The 16,076-nt window shown below is 42.4% G+C and overlaps 1 protein-coding gene across 3 annotated transcripts in view; it reads left to right on the plus strand.

The window, feature by feature from the left end:
* PCSK5 (proprotein convertase subtilisin/kexin type 5) overlaps positions 1 to 16,076 on the plus strand; it is a gene marked incomplete at its 3' end in the record, with an annotated part of 420,910 nt that overhangs the window by 315,130 nt on the left and 89,704 nt on the right. For all 3 annotated transcript variants that reach the window (XM_081103066.1, XM_081103067.1, XM_081103068.1), the window contains exons 21-23: positions 3,292 to 3,394; positions 9,968 to 10,104; positions 14,646 to 14,852. In XM_081103066.1, the coding sequence (XP_080959192.1) occupies positions 3,292 to 3,394; positions 9,968 to 10,104; positions 14,646 to 14,852 (447 nt within the window). The remainder of the gene's footprint in view (positions 1 to 3,291; positions 3,395 to 9,967; positions 10,105 to 14,645; positions 14,853 to 16,076) is intronic.

The raw sequence follows: 16,076 nt of genomic DNA on the forward strand, positions 1-16,076 counted from the left end.
TGGAACCCGAGTCTTGAAAAGGTTTAAACCAACTACAGTGAGAAATGCAAGAGGAAAATACAAAGATGAATGAAAGGATGATCAAGAAGGGTAAGCTTAGCATAGTGGGGCATAAGAAGGTTGTGTTTGGAGGGGGTATTTGAAATCTCAGAGTTGGGGCAATTTTAAGTGATGATTATATCTCAGGTGATTATATCTATGTGAGTGCCAACAGAGGCCATGATAGTTGAGCAGATCAAGGAAACATGAGGCCAGGGTATCAGTGCCACATACTGGCTTATGGAAGTTAAGGAAGAGACAAACAAAAGCCATAGGAGAATTGAAAATTTCCACAGTAAAATCCGAATAACCCTTGCTTGACCTAGCCATGATTCATCTAACTACAGAGGCGGCTTTGGGTGTAAATATGACATAAGTCTCAGAACCATCTAAGCAGCACTTGATTTAGCAGAGCAAGGTGTATTTACTTTAAAATCCCACCCTAGCATTTGTTCTAATACACCGTGAAGATTAAGGTGGATGGGTGGCAAGATTTAGGACAACCAAACCACTGTGTCCATTTTTATAGGCACCAATGTCAAGGCAAAATAACAGTCTTTGCCTCTCGGTCTAGGAGAGTCCAGTGTATGCCCTTGCTCTTCTGTTTTAGACTTTAATCTAGACTGTCCAAGGAAGGCAAAATCTCCTAGCCAGCATTTGGATTATAATTATCTCCTTAAAAATCATTATTTTTAAAAAATATATTTTTATTGATTTCAGAGAGAGGAAGGGAGAGGGAGAGAGAAACATTGATTGAGAGAAAATCACCGATCGGCTGCCTCCTGCATTTCCCCTACTGGGAATTGAGCTCACAACCCGGGCATGTGTCCTTGACTGAAATCGAATCCAGGACCCTTTAGTCTGCAGGCTGATGCTCTATCCACTGAGCCAAACCAGGTAGGAAACAAATCATTCTTATAAAATATCTTTGAGAACCCAAGAGCAGGGTCTTTTTAATTTGTATATCCCTAAATTTTACCTAGTGCCTGGTGCATAAGTGTTCAAAAAAATATACATGGAACGAATAAATGAATGAACAAGCTATGATCTATATTTCTCTAGAAAATATTTTCTTTGGGTTTAGAAGCCTCTGTGACCCTTCCCCATACCTGTTCCACTCAGTACATATATTTTCAAAGATACATAGCTATCATCCAACATAAATTATTAGCATTGGCAATGTAGGCAAGCTCTACTTGCTCCTACAAAGTCTGCCCCAGATCCTCTGCTCTTTTTCTTGCTGGTGCCTGGATTGATAGTAACACTGTTCAACTTGTTGTGCTTTCTGACAAAAGTAGAAGAGGTTGCACAAGGGCAATAATTAAGAGGTAGAATATGATACCTATATTGATATCAACAGTCCTATTAGACAGAAGTCCCGGCTCTTTTTCTGCTTTGGGACTGCTGATTACCAACTGGTCTGTTCTGACATCTTTGTGTGAATTAGTGAAAGGCACCCCCTATTGAGAAAGAGGCAGCCAACACATTTTCATGGCTTGGTGCAATCAACATGGGGTGGATTTCCAACTCCATGTGACCATTTAGGTAGGTACCTTGTGCAGTGAACAACTTGCCTATTTGCATGTTTTGCCCCCACTGGTGACTCACTCTAAAGCTCACTCATTTTTGTAGTTTAGTGCCAGCAAGTGGACGACTTATGGCTATAAGTTTACCTAACCCAAATGTACTAATTCAGTAAAATTACGAGGAAAGGCAGAGAAGTAGACTTCCCTCCATTCTTAACCAGTCATCTATGATTCCAGGGCTTGTTTTTCCCCCCATACAGTTACAATAAATCAGGGAGCGAATCTTGGAGTTCCAGTAACACCACTTGATTAAACCATAGGTATGTGGTACATATACACAATAGAATACTCCTCTGCCATAAGAAATGACGAAATAGAGCCAATTGCAACAACATGGATGGACCTTGAGAACATTATGCTAAGTAAAATAAGTCAGACAGAAAAAGCTAAGAACCATATGATTTCACTCATATGTGGGATATAAAACTGAAACTTATGAACACAAACAGCAGTGTGGTGCTGGCCATAGGGAAGAGGGTAGAGGAAGAAGGGGGCCCTAATATAAGGTAGCAGGGAAAGATTTGACTTTGAGTGGTGGGCACATGGTGCAATATACAGATCTTGTAACATAGAAACTCACACATGAAATCTATATGTTTATATTGACCAATGTCATCTCAATCAATTTAATAAATAAAAATTTTAATTAATAAATAAACCATTGGTGAGTCCTGCTACCTCACTGCTCTGGCTGATCTCAGATTGACAATGTTCAGTCATGCTTACAGGGCTATGGAAGTTGGTGTGGGAGGCAAGTGAAGGTTGTGACTCTGCTGAAATCTGAATCTGAAGTTTCTAAGCATGATCACTTTCTAAACCATACAAAGTGGGTCTCTGGATCAGACTAAAAGAATTTCAGTTTCTTTTCAGTCAATTTCTTGTAAGACAATGGGAGCAGAGGATGAGTGTAGTGTGAGTAGAGGGTTGAATTCAATGAGCCACAGACCTATCACTGGATTATCACCTTCAATGAGGGTTCACATCTTTCTACCACCCTTGCTGTGGGAATAATTTCTTAAATGTTTACAGGAAGTTGGTGAGGCTGGACTTGCTTCTGTGGAAAGGCCATGTTGTGTTTTTCCTTGGGAAGGATAAGCTTTCCAATTAAATGAAGAATTCTCTGGCTATCTCTTCACTGTTACTCTTTCAGGGTGAGATGCAGCTGACATCTGTCCAACGTCAGCCAAGCTTCAACTCCCTTTCTTGACAAGTAATCACAATCCTCCCCAGAGTGATGAGACAGGACCTAGGTGGGTCCAGTTTGCTTCTTGACTTGAACCAAGGCTATACTGGCATCTCTGTGGCCCATAAGCCTTCAGCCTTAAACAGGGAAGTCAGTAGGAGCTCAGTGAAGGGATCCTGTCAGAAGCCCCCTTGACTTCTCTCTACTTATAAAATTTGTAACACATTTTGACTAGATTCAAAATTATGTCATTGCCTCATAACTTTTTCAGGTTCCAACTTTCAGGGCCTCTGGGAGAAGAGCAGTTGTTATTATAAGGTCAGGATTTAGGACTGGCAACTGAAGCCATTCAAGGTCTCTTCTCTCTGGGTTGTCTCCATGGCTTTCAGGCAGCCACAGACAGATCTGGCTGCTCTCAGACTGACAGCTCAGGAAACAACTGCCATGTAGAAATGAGGTAAACAACTACATTTTGTTCCCCAGGAGAATACATTGATGAGCATGGCCACTGCCAGATCTGTGAAGCCTCGTGTGCCAAGTGCTGGGGGCCGACCCAGGAAAATTGTCTTGACTGTCCCGTTACAAGGTGAGTAGCCTCTCAGTATCTCCTATGGTTGATTGAGAGCTTATGGGTTGCAAGTTGGATGGAGAAGGTGCTTACCATCTTAGAGGCACATGTGGGGCCTGCAGGAGAAAGAATTGAACTCCTTCCCATGACACAGTAACCCTCCATGGTCTGACCACAGGCCTCTTCTCCCCATGATGCCCAGTAACCCCTACAAAAATCAGTCCCCTGGACACTAGAGCTGTTTTCTCATCAATGAAGATGGTGGTGACTGAGGCCTGGAATCTCATCCCTTTCTGCACACCCACCCCTCAACCATCATCCCCATTGCTGAGCAAATATTTAATCAAATTTCTAGAATCACTTCAAGGTTAAACTTTTCTATGAAGGCATTTTTTAAAATATATTTTTTATTTATTTCAGAGAGGAAGGGAGAGGGGGGAGACAGATAGAAACATTAACGATGAGAATCATTTGTCGGCTGCCTCCTGTATGCCCCACACTGGGGATTGAGCCCGCAACCCGAGCATATATCCTGACCAGGAATCAAACTATGACTTCCTGATTTATAGTTGACTCTCAACCACTGAGCCATGCTAGCTGGGCTATGAAGGCATTTTTTACCTCTTCCCAATAGAATTAACTTCTTCCTTTTTATGTTCTACCTAAACTTCCATAAGAGCAACTGACATTTTAAGACACTCATTTACAAAGTGATCCCTTTGTTAGACTGCACATCCCTTGGAATACTCATCTTTGTATCTCTATTATCTATCACAATGCTCAGAAAATGGTAGGCACTCAATAAATGTCAGATAGCCCTAGCTGGTTTGGCTCAGTGGATAGAGCGCCAGCCTGTGGACTGGGGGGTCCCGGGTTCGATTCCGGTCAAGGGCACATGCCTGGGTTGCTGGCTTGATCCCCATTAGGGGCATGCAGGAGGCAGCCAATCAATGATTCCCTCTCATCATTGATGTTTCTATCTCTCTCCCTCTCCCTTACTCTCTGAAAAAAAAAAAAAAGATATTAAAATAAATAAAAGTAATAATGTTGAGTGGGACTGCCTGCTTTAAAAAAAATAAAAAAATAAAAAATAAATGTCTGATAGCTGAGTGGTTGAGGAAATAGCAAGTATCTAAATGGGATGGGCATCTCTGCTAATACACTGAAAATTTCTATTAATGAAAATAGTTGGGATCTTGCTGTGTTTTAGTCAACGCTCCTCTGATTCTAGCACTTAGCAGTTGTTGATTGACTGGGTGTTTGAATGGCCTCATCACTGCTCTGCTTAATGCATAGGAAGCAGAGTTTCTCCCAAGACCAGGATGATGAGGCTGCTTCAGTGGCAGGTGAATGTCTAAGACGGACATTCCCTCTGCCTTACACAACAGTGATTTCATCTAATTCTTCCTCAGGACTGCAATATCCTGAGCAGGAATTGTGGTGTATTTGTCTCTTTGTTCCCCTACAGTGATCAACATATAGTAATAATTCAATAAATGTGGGTTTTATTGAACACTATAAAGTGTGTAATCAATAGCATGGGCTTGGCTTTCCTAATGGCTCCCTCAAAAAGAGAAGAAGAGAGGGAAAGAGGGAGGGCTGGATAGAGGAAGGGAGAGAGGGAGAGAGGGAGATGCAAAAGAAACCTTAAGAATTCTCAATGTTAACTGTGATAACATTTTCCAAGTGTCACTGAGATATCTATACCTCTAAATACTGAATTTGCTTTAAAGCAGTTTCAGGGCATACTATTAGATACAGACAGCTTTCTGAAAATGGGTCCTGTTTCTCCTCTAATTCCTCACCATATCAATAACCAAATTCCATTACATGTTTGGACATCTTTGAACTAAGAGAACTTTTTAGCATTTGTTTAATAAAGCAGCTAAATCATCCAGAAGTCATCATTCCCTTGGGCTCACCAGAGTAAGAAAAAAATTCTACTATCATAAATGGCCATTTAACAAAATCTAAGCCCATTGGTACAAGATCAGATATACACCTCCTGGACCATTTAGCTGGCTTAACTTATTTAAGCAGCTCAAGCTTTAGATTTTGAAGAAAGAAAAATATGTGTTTGGACCTTGAACCAGGATGTCTTCCTAAGGAACAATTTTCTTCTCATCTCCCTGAGTACTCCATGTCTTTCCCCACCTCTCTTCCTTGATGTCAACTACTTGCAAATATGTCCAAGAAAGGGCATCATATCATGGCAATGAACTACCCAACTTCTTTTCTTATCTGCATTTTACTGGAAGGAGTTTTGAGAAGATGAGAAGAAAGAAACTACATTGAAAGATGATGGGGACTTTCTTGTTCTTGAAAGGGCAGCAAAGTATTTTCTAAAGTATTTCCTTAAGTAGAATCAAGTCCATTCAAGAGAGTCTTGAGCACTTGGTTCATGCCCAGCTCTGAGTTAGGTGCAAGGCTCATGAATTCTTATAGGTGATTCAAAGCTAAGGGATGGTGAAGCACACAGAAAAGCAATAGTGGGGCAGCTTTAACACCGCAGGCCTGAAGCCAAAGCTGCAACCATGGAAGAGGAGATGCCTTATAGAAACTGGAGCTAGAGGGGACACAGTCACTCCAGAACCCTGGAAGGAGGAAGCAGAGTTGTGGCTCTGGCTGGAATAAATATCTCAATCTCTCCTCCCACCCTCAGATCTCCTGCTGGTGTTTCCCTTTGCCTGAAATTAACAGGATGCCAATGGGAAATACCCTTTGCAGATGAGAGAAGTGAGCTTGGGGATGCAATCCTAGTGCGCAGCACTATAGAGAATGCTGACCAATGGATCTGGCGCAGGGGCATGGGGAGACTAACAGAACCACCAAAATAGGTGGTCTCTTCGAGTTTCTTATTCTTAAGCTTTTGGATCTCCAGTCCTGGTAGAATAAAGTTCATCCCTAAAGGATTTTAACTTAGAAGTTTGCTTCAAAACAATATGGGGAGCAGGGGAAGTAAATTAGTGGAGTTTGAGATGAAATAAGATTGGCTATGTGTTGGTAATTGTTAAAGCTGAGTGAAGAATACAATGGGGGAGGGGTGTATTGTGATGTTTATTTTACATGTTTAAATTTTTCCATAATAACATTTTAAAGAATAATTAAATTCTGAAGTTGTTTTACAGGAAATCGACATCTTAAAAGCCCTCTCTTCATCTTCTAGCTTTTCCTTTGCATTTCCATCAATCCTAGATCCTTGAAGACTATTGAAAACTTCGAGTATTTTTGCCTCTATTTAACACAGATAGCTCTGTAATGCCCTGATCCTTATGTCCCAAGCTAATCTCCCAACCCAGCCCCAAAATTAGAGTTAAGAAACTAATTAAAAGCATTTAAAAGTTACCTCTGTTCTTACCAATCTCAAATGTTTTGTTTGATGTTTCAATGAATTTAAGAAAATACTTTTTGCCAGATTTCCTTCTGTTAAAACATTAAAACACCCAGAAGTTACATGAAGTACCTTTGTGATGGCTTTAGTTAGGCCAAACCAACAATCGACACAGAGGACCAGCTAACCCTGACTTGCCATCTCTTCTGTTCCAGTTCACATCTCTCTCTCTCTTTCTCTCTCTCTCTCTCTCTCTCTCTCTCTCTCTCTCTCTCTCTCTCTCACACACACACACACACACACACACACACACACACACACACCCTGGGGCCTCTGGAAAGTTTAGTGCCAATGTTGAGAGCATGCTTCTGCCCAGCTTTAGCACTTGGTTTTGCTGCCTTCTTCCTTTCCATGAACCCTGGTGGACCTAGAGTGATTCACTGTTTATAAAAAGCCAACAGCACACATGACTTGGGGAGAGAAGTGCTTCCCCTGCAGCGATGAGCTTGCCTGAGTGTCTCAGAATTCCACCAACTGGAATCCCAAAGATGGCTTGAGTTGGTTTTTAAATGTTTTCAGCAGCCCCTTGGAGCCCAGGGCAAGGTGTCTATCCTCCACCTGGGAAGATCTGTTGGTGTCGGTGGAAATCTGCGCCACGTGAAGTGGTACTTTGCTTTAAGTTCCTTGGCAAGTTTTCTGGTGGGGATGGGGGCACTGGGGATGATGTAATTCTGTGCCGGCACTTAGGCATGACTGTTTTCTCTATATTCCCATCTTTAGAAAGAAGCCTGTTCTCACAAAAACTGGGTAGGTCACCTGTGCTTTCCTGAGGGGAGAGGGGAAGGAGGTAATTTAAAGCACCATTATGTGCTTAGTACTTTCTTAAAATTAAGGACTCAAGTGAGAAAGGCAGCCCATTACCCAAATAAAAAATATTACACCATCTGTTTCACCCCCACCCCAGTTTCTGGGTGATTTTAAATGGCTCCCAGCATTAACAGTATTAGTTGCCCCTCTCAAGAGAAATAACTTCTCCCTAAACCAATCTGTCATATCTTTCTACAAAGGACAAAATGGTGATGAACTTTCTATTCCCTCTTCTTTTAGCAAGAAAATGAACCCTCGCAAATAAACCCGCCCCATTCTCCTTTTGGCAGAGTGTTGAGTGGCTTCCTTGTTTAAAAACCTCAGAAGGCTCTTGCTTAGTTTTTCTTAAAGGGAGGTTTTTTGTTTTGTTTTTTAACTAGCCACATCCAAATTATCCCTTGAAAAATCTTCTAGCTCAGAAAGCAGAGGCAGGGTGGGGCTGGGATATTCCAAGTTGGCATTAGTGCCATCTGCTAAAAATCTGGGCTGAGAACAGTCCTCTCATTATACGCCATGGTGCAGAGGATTTGACACGGACACCCAGATACTAGTATGTGTGCGGGTCTATTTAGGGCTGGACTCCACGCACTGCAGTGGGAGCCAAAAGAACTGTTCACACCAGTGGTGCTGGGTGGGGTGACCAAAACCTGGGTGGGACGGGGTGGGGGGGAGGGAGGGTACGGGGAGTGAGGCAGCCTTCTGTTTTATGCTGTGGGCTTTAATCCTATTCCGTTTCCAAACAGATGCAAAGGACACAGGGAGTAGGAACAAGATGGAAGGCTGCAAGTAACACACTATTCAGCATGCCTTGCCCCACCCCAATTTCCTCCAAGCCTGGAATTCAAATGCCTATCTCAGTTTAGGGCTGGCTCTGCCTATGGAAATAGGGCCAGTGCCACCCCAGGAACAAATGGCATGAGGCCTACACCTGGCCTTCCACGTGCATCCAGTCTGAGTGGAGAGAGGCGGTGGAGAGAAAAGGCAGCTCTGCCTTTTTTGCAGGCTCTCAGTTTTCTGAGACTTGGATGCCAGCATTGTGTCCTTGGGGGCATGCACGTATTACATGCTCAGTTAATCATCCAACGGATACACTGGATGCTACTCTAAAGACACTCTACAAGACACCAATTTGGTAGCACCTGTATTAGGTAGGAGTCATTTAGCAAACTCCATAATAATCCATTCAGACTATCAGTGAGCAGAAGGTGGAGCAGCAATTCTCAAAGTGTGTTCTCTAGACCAGAGCGTGAATGTTACCCAGGAACTGGTCAAAAATACAATTTCTCAGCTCTCTCCATGCTGGACCTAATGAATTAGAAGCTCAGGGGGTTGGGCCGCCCCACCCCCTCCCCAGCTCACCTCATCTATTCACATTACCTATCTGAGTCTTGCACTTGGGACACATTTTGAATACAATTCACTTAACCACATACAATTTTGGGATTACTGTGCAAGGGTAAAACAGAAGCAAAACTACGGAAATATTAGCCATGACATCTATATATATTAAAGCCTAAGCAACTGTTATGACCAAACAACCGGTCACTATGACACACACTGGCCACTAGGGGGCAGACGCTCAGCACAGGAGCTGCTCCCCAGTGGTCAGTGTGTCCCAAAGCCAACCTCCTGCCATCCCTCCCCCCAGCCAGACGGCCCCTATTGGTCTTGATCTCTAGCCGGGAGGATGGACCCCACCTGTGCACGAATTCGTGCACCAGGCCTCTAGTAGGTGTATAAAACCAAAGGTTTTAGAAGCTCAGCTGCTAACTTATTTCCAATGCCCTTATAGGGGACTGAAAACATGGTCAGAAAATAAAGATACGGTACCCTATGCTTCAGGAAACGCTTGTAAAAATGACACACATACTTGCCATAAGCATAGGCCAAGTTTATAAGTAGCACCTAAACCCAGGACAGTGCTTCCCTCTATTCTCTGGGAGCCCTTAGAGCTGGCATCTGCCTTGCAACGTGTGAGCATGCTCATATCTAAAGGAAGGATCTTTTCTCCAAGGTCTCTGTATTCAAAGTACCATTTAGTGTCTTGAAAATTCCAGGACCATCCTCTAACTGTGGGCTGGGATTGTCTGGGGCCTACAATATGGGTTTAATCCCTACGGGCACTGGTTAACTTATTTGCAACCCAGATCAGGACTGCATCGCCAGCCAGTTTCTGGCACGGCTGCTATGGGGTCCAACCCTCAAGCCAAGCAAGGATGGGTACATGATTAATATTCCACATGGTCTAAGATGATCAGTCCCAGGCATCCCCCTTGTGTCTGGAACAATGAAACCAAGTTTGTGTGGTGAAACATGAACACCACATGTTCTAAAACTGAAGGCTATTCCAGAAAGTCACCCTTACAAACTCTGAAAGTCTGCTCTTCCTCTAGGGTTTTGGATGACGGCCGCTGCGTTTTGGACTGTCCCTCAGGAAAATTTGCATTGAAGAACCAATGCCATCTATGCCACCACACTTGCCAAGAATGCCAGGGAAACGAGCTTTCCAACTGCACCTCCTGTGGAGTAGGTGAGGGAGTCTGTTTGGTCACTTGTTCTTCGTTGCTTCAAACCTGTTCTCCCAGGGACATTGTCTGGTTTGACTAGAAGCTTCATCTCTGGGGTGAAGGGGTTGAGGTTAGGCAGCTGTTCGTTAGAGAGTGTGTACAACCTTGAAGTTGCTGCTTGCTGTCAGGACACAAGTTTACCTTATTGGAGACTCGCTGCCCCTGAAATGAGAGAGAAGCTATGAGATGTCTTTCCAGAGAAGGAGAAAGAAGGGGCATGAAAACATGACGTCAGCCATGAAAGAGACAGTTAAGCTAAGGTTTGTAGAGGTAAAAGTGAGAAGCTAGGAAATTAAGGTAGACACATTCAGTCTTTTCAGAGAAATATTGTAATAAAGGTTGTGTCAAGTTCTCTTCAGCCAAGAGCTATGCCACTTAGAAGCTGTCAGCGCCCTGAGGGAACAAAGTAACCACGGCAAAACACAAATATGACCTTCCCTGTCCGTTTCAATGACTCCAAGTTTATGCTGTCGCTGAATTATATTCCACGATGTTAAAGGTCCTCTGACATTTGACCCCTACTTGGACCTCATGTGGGACAGATTCATATTTTACCTTAATTTTTATTTTATTTTTTAAAATATATTTAATTGATTTTTTACAGAGAGGAAGGGAGAGGGATAGAGAGTTAGAAACATCAATGAGAGAGAAAGATTGATCAGCTGCCTCCTGCACACCCGCTTCTGGGGATGTGCCTGCAACCAAGGTACACGCCCTTGACTGGAATTGAACTTGGGACCCTTCAGTCCATAGGCTGACGCTCTATCCACTGAGCCAAACCAGTTAGAGCTTACCTTAGTTTTAAAACTGGGAAATTTCAAAGAAAAACCTGGGTTTTCTGTTGCGCTTAAAAACTTGGAAGATGTAGCAACACTGGGTCCACATTCCCCAAATGGTTGGCCTGAGAGCATTTCTCCACAATTCCCACCACTCCCAGTTTCTCACTGATTCTGAGGCTGTCAGTTACCACCATCAGCATACTTACATGGCATTTCTGGGGAAAGAGGATTATTTATCTTTATTCTTGCTTATAATAAAATTGAGAAAAATAAGCACAAATTGATAGTATCATGCTTTTGTGGAAAAATAGAAAATAACACATTTATTTGCATAATTTTAATTTAAATTATTTGTGAGTTTTTATGTAAACAAAGTACTATATCTATGTCAAATTTTATCTCCTCCTGCTTGTTCTGTTTCCTTCCTTATTTATAAGATAGTGATCATGGTTGCCCCTCTTAGGATTATTCTGAAAATGAAATAAGACTTAATGAGATAGAATAATAAACCACTTAGAACAGGGCTGGGCATATAAGAAGCACTCAGTAAATATTAACTTATTGTTATTACTACTGTTATTGTTTATACTTCCTTATCCCTATGGGCATTTGATTTCTCTAGCTGTTCAAAGACTTCACTTGAGATGTTCCCCACTCACTCTCTGCCTGACCTCTTTCTATTCATTTATCCGTTAGATCTCAGTTGCAATGGAATTTCCTCAGTATGGGTTGTCCTACCCTCCTTGTCTAGGTTAAGTCCCCCTCATAGGAGGATCCTTGGAATCCTGCACTTCTCACATTACAAGCCACCTCTCACTTGATACCTATCTTATCCATAAGACTGTGCCTTGTAAAAGCAGTGAATGGTTTTGCCTGTTTTCTGTTGTATTTTGAGCATTAGCACAGTATCTGGCATATGGAAGGCACAAAAGAAAACTGAATGAATGAATGAATGAATGAATCAGTAGAAAGAACATCAGTACCAGCAGTCTGAAATCCTGGGTTCTAGTTCCTCACTTCACCTCTTTAAGTCTCTCCTTGTTTGCAAAAAAGAGAAGCACAGATAAGATGGCATCTAAAATCCCTTTCAGATTTATGCACGGGATTTAAATTGATGGGGTATCCAAACTATCAGACCCAACTAAGTGAGCTGCCATAATACTCAGGCTATTAGAAAATGACCAAATCTTGGCATACTCTTGGACCAAGCCTATGGGGAAAGCTGGCCAGGACAAGGCATCTAAGTGACCTCCTTTTGCAGGGTCTGTATATTTAAAATACCAGATCCTTCAAATTTCTGTCCTTTAAATCCAATTATAATATCCAAAGCTGTAGAGATAATAAAGCCATGTCTAAATAAAAATGGGATTGGAAAACATTTTCTCTAATATCTAAACCCATTACCATTATGTATTTTAAGATCCATTTGAAATGTTGGGAAAACAGGAAAATTGCTAAATATTAATTCACTTACTCATTCAATCATTCAGTAAATATGTACTTAAATGCCCCCAAGCCTCTGGATCCTGAGTTGATGTCAAGTGAAAGTGTAGAGAATGTAAAACTGTGGATCAGAGAGTAGGCTTACCACTGCTCTCCCTCAGCTCTTCCTACCTATATCTGAGAAGTTTGGCCCTCTTAAAAACAAGATCTTTTCTTTTTTTCCATTTTTTAATTAATTTTATTGAGGTGACATTGGTTAATATGGTCATACTAGAGGCCTGATGCATGAATTCATGCGCGGGTGGGGCTGGCTGGGGGAGGGGCTGCAGGCAGTTGGCTGGCAGGCCCCACCCCTGATGGAGGTGGGGAGGTGGCGATCAGGGGCAGGGCCAGCCAGGGAAAGGGACCACAGGCAGTTGGCTGGCCGGCCCTGCCCCCCTGGTCGAACTCCCGGTGGAGGGAATAATTTGCATATTAGCCTTTTATTATATAGGATAGGTTTCAGGTGTGGGTTTCTATGCTACAAGATCTGTATATTGCACTGTGTGCCCACCACCCAAAGTCAAATCTTCTCCTGTCACCATATATTAGGATCCCCTTCACCCCCCGCCCACCCGCTTCCCTCTGGCAACCACCACACTGCTGTTTGTGTTCACGAGTTTCACTTTTACATACACACAATAGACTACTACTCAGCCATAAGAAAGGACGAAATACTGCCATTTGCAACAACATAGATGAACCTTGGCAATATTATGCTAAGTGAAATAAGTCAGTCAGAAAAAGCTGAACCATATGATTTCACTCATAGGGGGAAATAGGATCATCTCTGAATGAGCCATGGAAATTGGAGTTTGCGAGGCTTTCATAATGTGTCTGAGAACATAACTTGGAAGGTTAACCCTTGTGTGGTCTCCTGAGATTCAGGTTCCACCAGATTAGGGTTTTATGCTCCACAACACTGGTCCATAGTGGCAGCATCACCACGTGCACATTACATCCTCCCAAACACTCTCCTGTCAGACATGAAGAGAGCAGACACTCTACTCCACCACTTACATGGAAGCCCTCTTTATTTTCTTTGTTCCCACAAAAACCAACAGACTCTGGCATGAAATTACCACCAGAACAGAGGTGGCTTCAGAGCCTATAATCCAAGATTGTGTTTTTTATTATATTTGAACAATTAAATAGGAAACATTAGGTTAAACCATTTGAGAATGGTTTAAGCAAGTTTACAGGTTTAAAAAAAAGTTGAATGTTGGCACTTTCATGTGGTTCAACCTAACATTATACTAACTTTCAGTTTCTAAACTTGTAACATGGGGTCTGTGCTATCTCCACCCACAAATTTGACAAGTTGCACTTTGAAGGCCCGTGGTTCTGGATCTTCACATGGCAGATTACATGATGAGCGAACAGCAGACCCCAGTTTTGTGGGTAGGACAGATCAGCTGTTCTTCAGAAGCTGGAACATATGGGAGACCTGGTTCAGAGAAGATGATACCCCAAACACACTCAGCACAAACTAAAACTCCAGGAGGGTGAGGGTAGAAGATATAGAAATAGATACAGATACAGATACAGATACAGATACAGATACAGATACAGATACAGATACAGATATATAGATATAGATATATAGATATAGATACAGATATATATATCTTTTTACAAGCTATTTTTTTATCTTTTTAAATATATTGATAATCCTGTTTATAAACTGCAATTGTTTGTAACTCATTAGAAGTTTCCATTTCATCTAGGAGTAAATTCCCATAGTTTCACACTTGGGGTACTGCTGATTCTTTCCTGGTAGAGTCCAGTCTTGGCAGAGGTCAGGAACATTCATGGATGCACATGAAGGTGTCAGAGGTGTGTTTAGTCTAGTGTTGAATGGCTGCCACTGTAGGAATTGGCAACCGCACAAGAATTCAGACAGCTAACACAAGCATGTGATTTTGATAACAGAATTCAAAATCATCCTAAAAGACTGCACTGTCATAAAAAACATGTAAGCATTTGTTTATTCTCATGGGATCTCTAGCCTTCAAGTCTGTGGGCTTCTACAGACCCTGAAAGGAGCCCAAGGAAAAATTTTCAATCACAAGTACAGACATTGCACTTTTTATTAAATCCATTCTTAAACTTCTGGCCCCCTAGGAGCCTAAGCACTCGGTCATATTTTTTTAAAATAAAATATCTTAGTTATATTTGTTTTATGGTTAATTGTGTACATTTTCCCTTTTGTTGTTGTTGTTGCTGCTGCTCTCTCTCTTCAGATAAGCAAGGCCAGGAGCGCTTCCTGTACCGGGGGGAGTGTCATGAGAGCTGCCCAGCAGGGCACTACCCTGCAGAGGAGCACGTCTGCCTCCCCTGCCCAGATAACTGTGAGCTTTGCCACAGCGCAGACATCTGCACGCGATGCACAAATGGCTACTTCATGGCGTCCACCAACCACACCTGCCAGAAGTTAGAGTGCGGACCAGGTAAGGCTGCTCTGGGGCCACTGCCCTGCCCCAGGAGGTGCCAGGAGAAACTGTACCCCTATGTGTCCCACACTCTTGAATTGTCTTGGTTTCCTGTCAGTGCCTGGGATGACTCTGCATGACTATACATCAAATGGAAACAGTGATTGCTGCCCTTCTCTCTTCCCCTACAAACTTTTTCTCTGGGTTTCCCCAGACATAATCCATAATGAAGGCAACTAATCACATAGAAATTGATCTTGAGTGGAGGGTTCATGGGCAGGGTATCGGGGAGAGAAAATTAGATGAGAGTCTGGAAGTCATGGCCAACAATTCTCTCCTCCTCAATTACTATTTATGAGATTCTGGGCAAAATTTGTTTGCATTCTGTTGCTTGGTTTCTTCATTTGTAAAAGGGAGAGCATAGCACCAAGATGGTTGCTGTGAGAAGCCAAAGAGAGTCATCCTACCTAAAACTACCTGAAAATATTAAAATGTTCTGTGAATCGTAAGTTATAATTATTGACCAATTCCTTATCTTACATAGGAAGAGGGGTATTTTAAAAACAGCACTTTTCCACGTAAGAATACTGCAAACTTTCTCTGCTCTGTATAAGAATTATGCCTAATCTGATGCTGAAGAGAGAGCTCCAAGATATTTCTAGACAAGATAAAAAGAGATAGAGCCTCACCCTGGCCAGATTGCTCAGGAGGTTGAAGCAACATCCCATTCCCCAAAAGACTGTGGGTCTGATTCCCGGTCAGGGCACATACTTAGGTTTCAGGTTCAATCCCCATTCAGGGCATATACGGAAGGCAACCCATCAATATTTCTCTCTCACATCAATGTTTCTCTCCTCTCTCTCCTCTCTCTCTTCTCTTCTCTTCTTCTTCTTCTTCTTCTTCTTCTTCTTCTTCTTCTTCTTCTTCTTCTTCTTCTTCTTCTTCTTCTTCTTCTTCTTCTTCTTCTTCTCTCTCTCTCTCTCTCTCTCTCTCTCTCTCTCTCTCTCTCTCCTCCCCCTTCCCCTTGCCCCCTCCTCCTCCTCCTCTCTCTCTCTCTCTCTCTCTCTCTCTCTCTCTCTCTCTCTCTCTCTCTCTCAATAAAAGCATATCCTCAGGTGAGGATTATAAACAGAGAGAAAGAGAGAGCCTGTTTATTTATATGCCCAATTCCATACTCCCAGAAGAACTTATTTCTTTAGCAAATAAAATCTGCCAGCTTAATTTCAATACAATTGGCATGGC

The sequence above is a fragment of the Myotis nattereri genome, assembly GCF_964212035.1.
Source record: "Myotis nattereri genome assembly, chromosome: 12".
In the NCBI taxonomy this organism is placed as follows: Eukaryota; Metazoa; Chordata; class Mammalia; order Chiroptera; family Vespertilionidae; genus Myotis; species Myotis nattereri.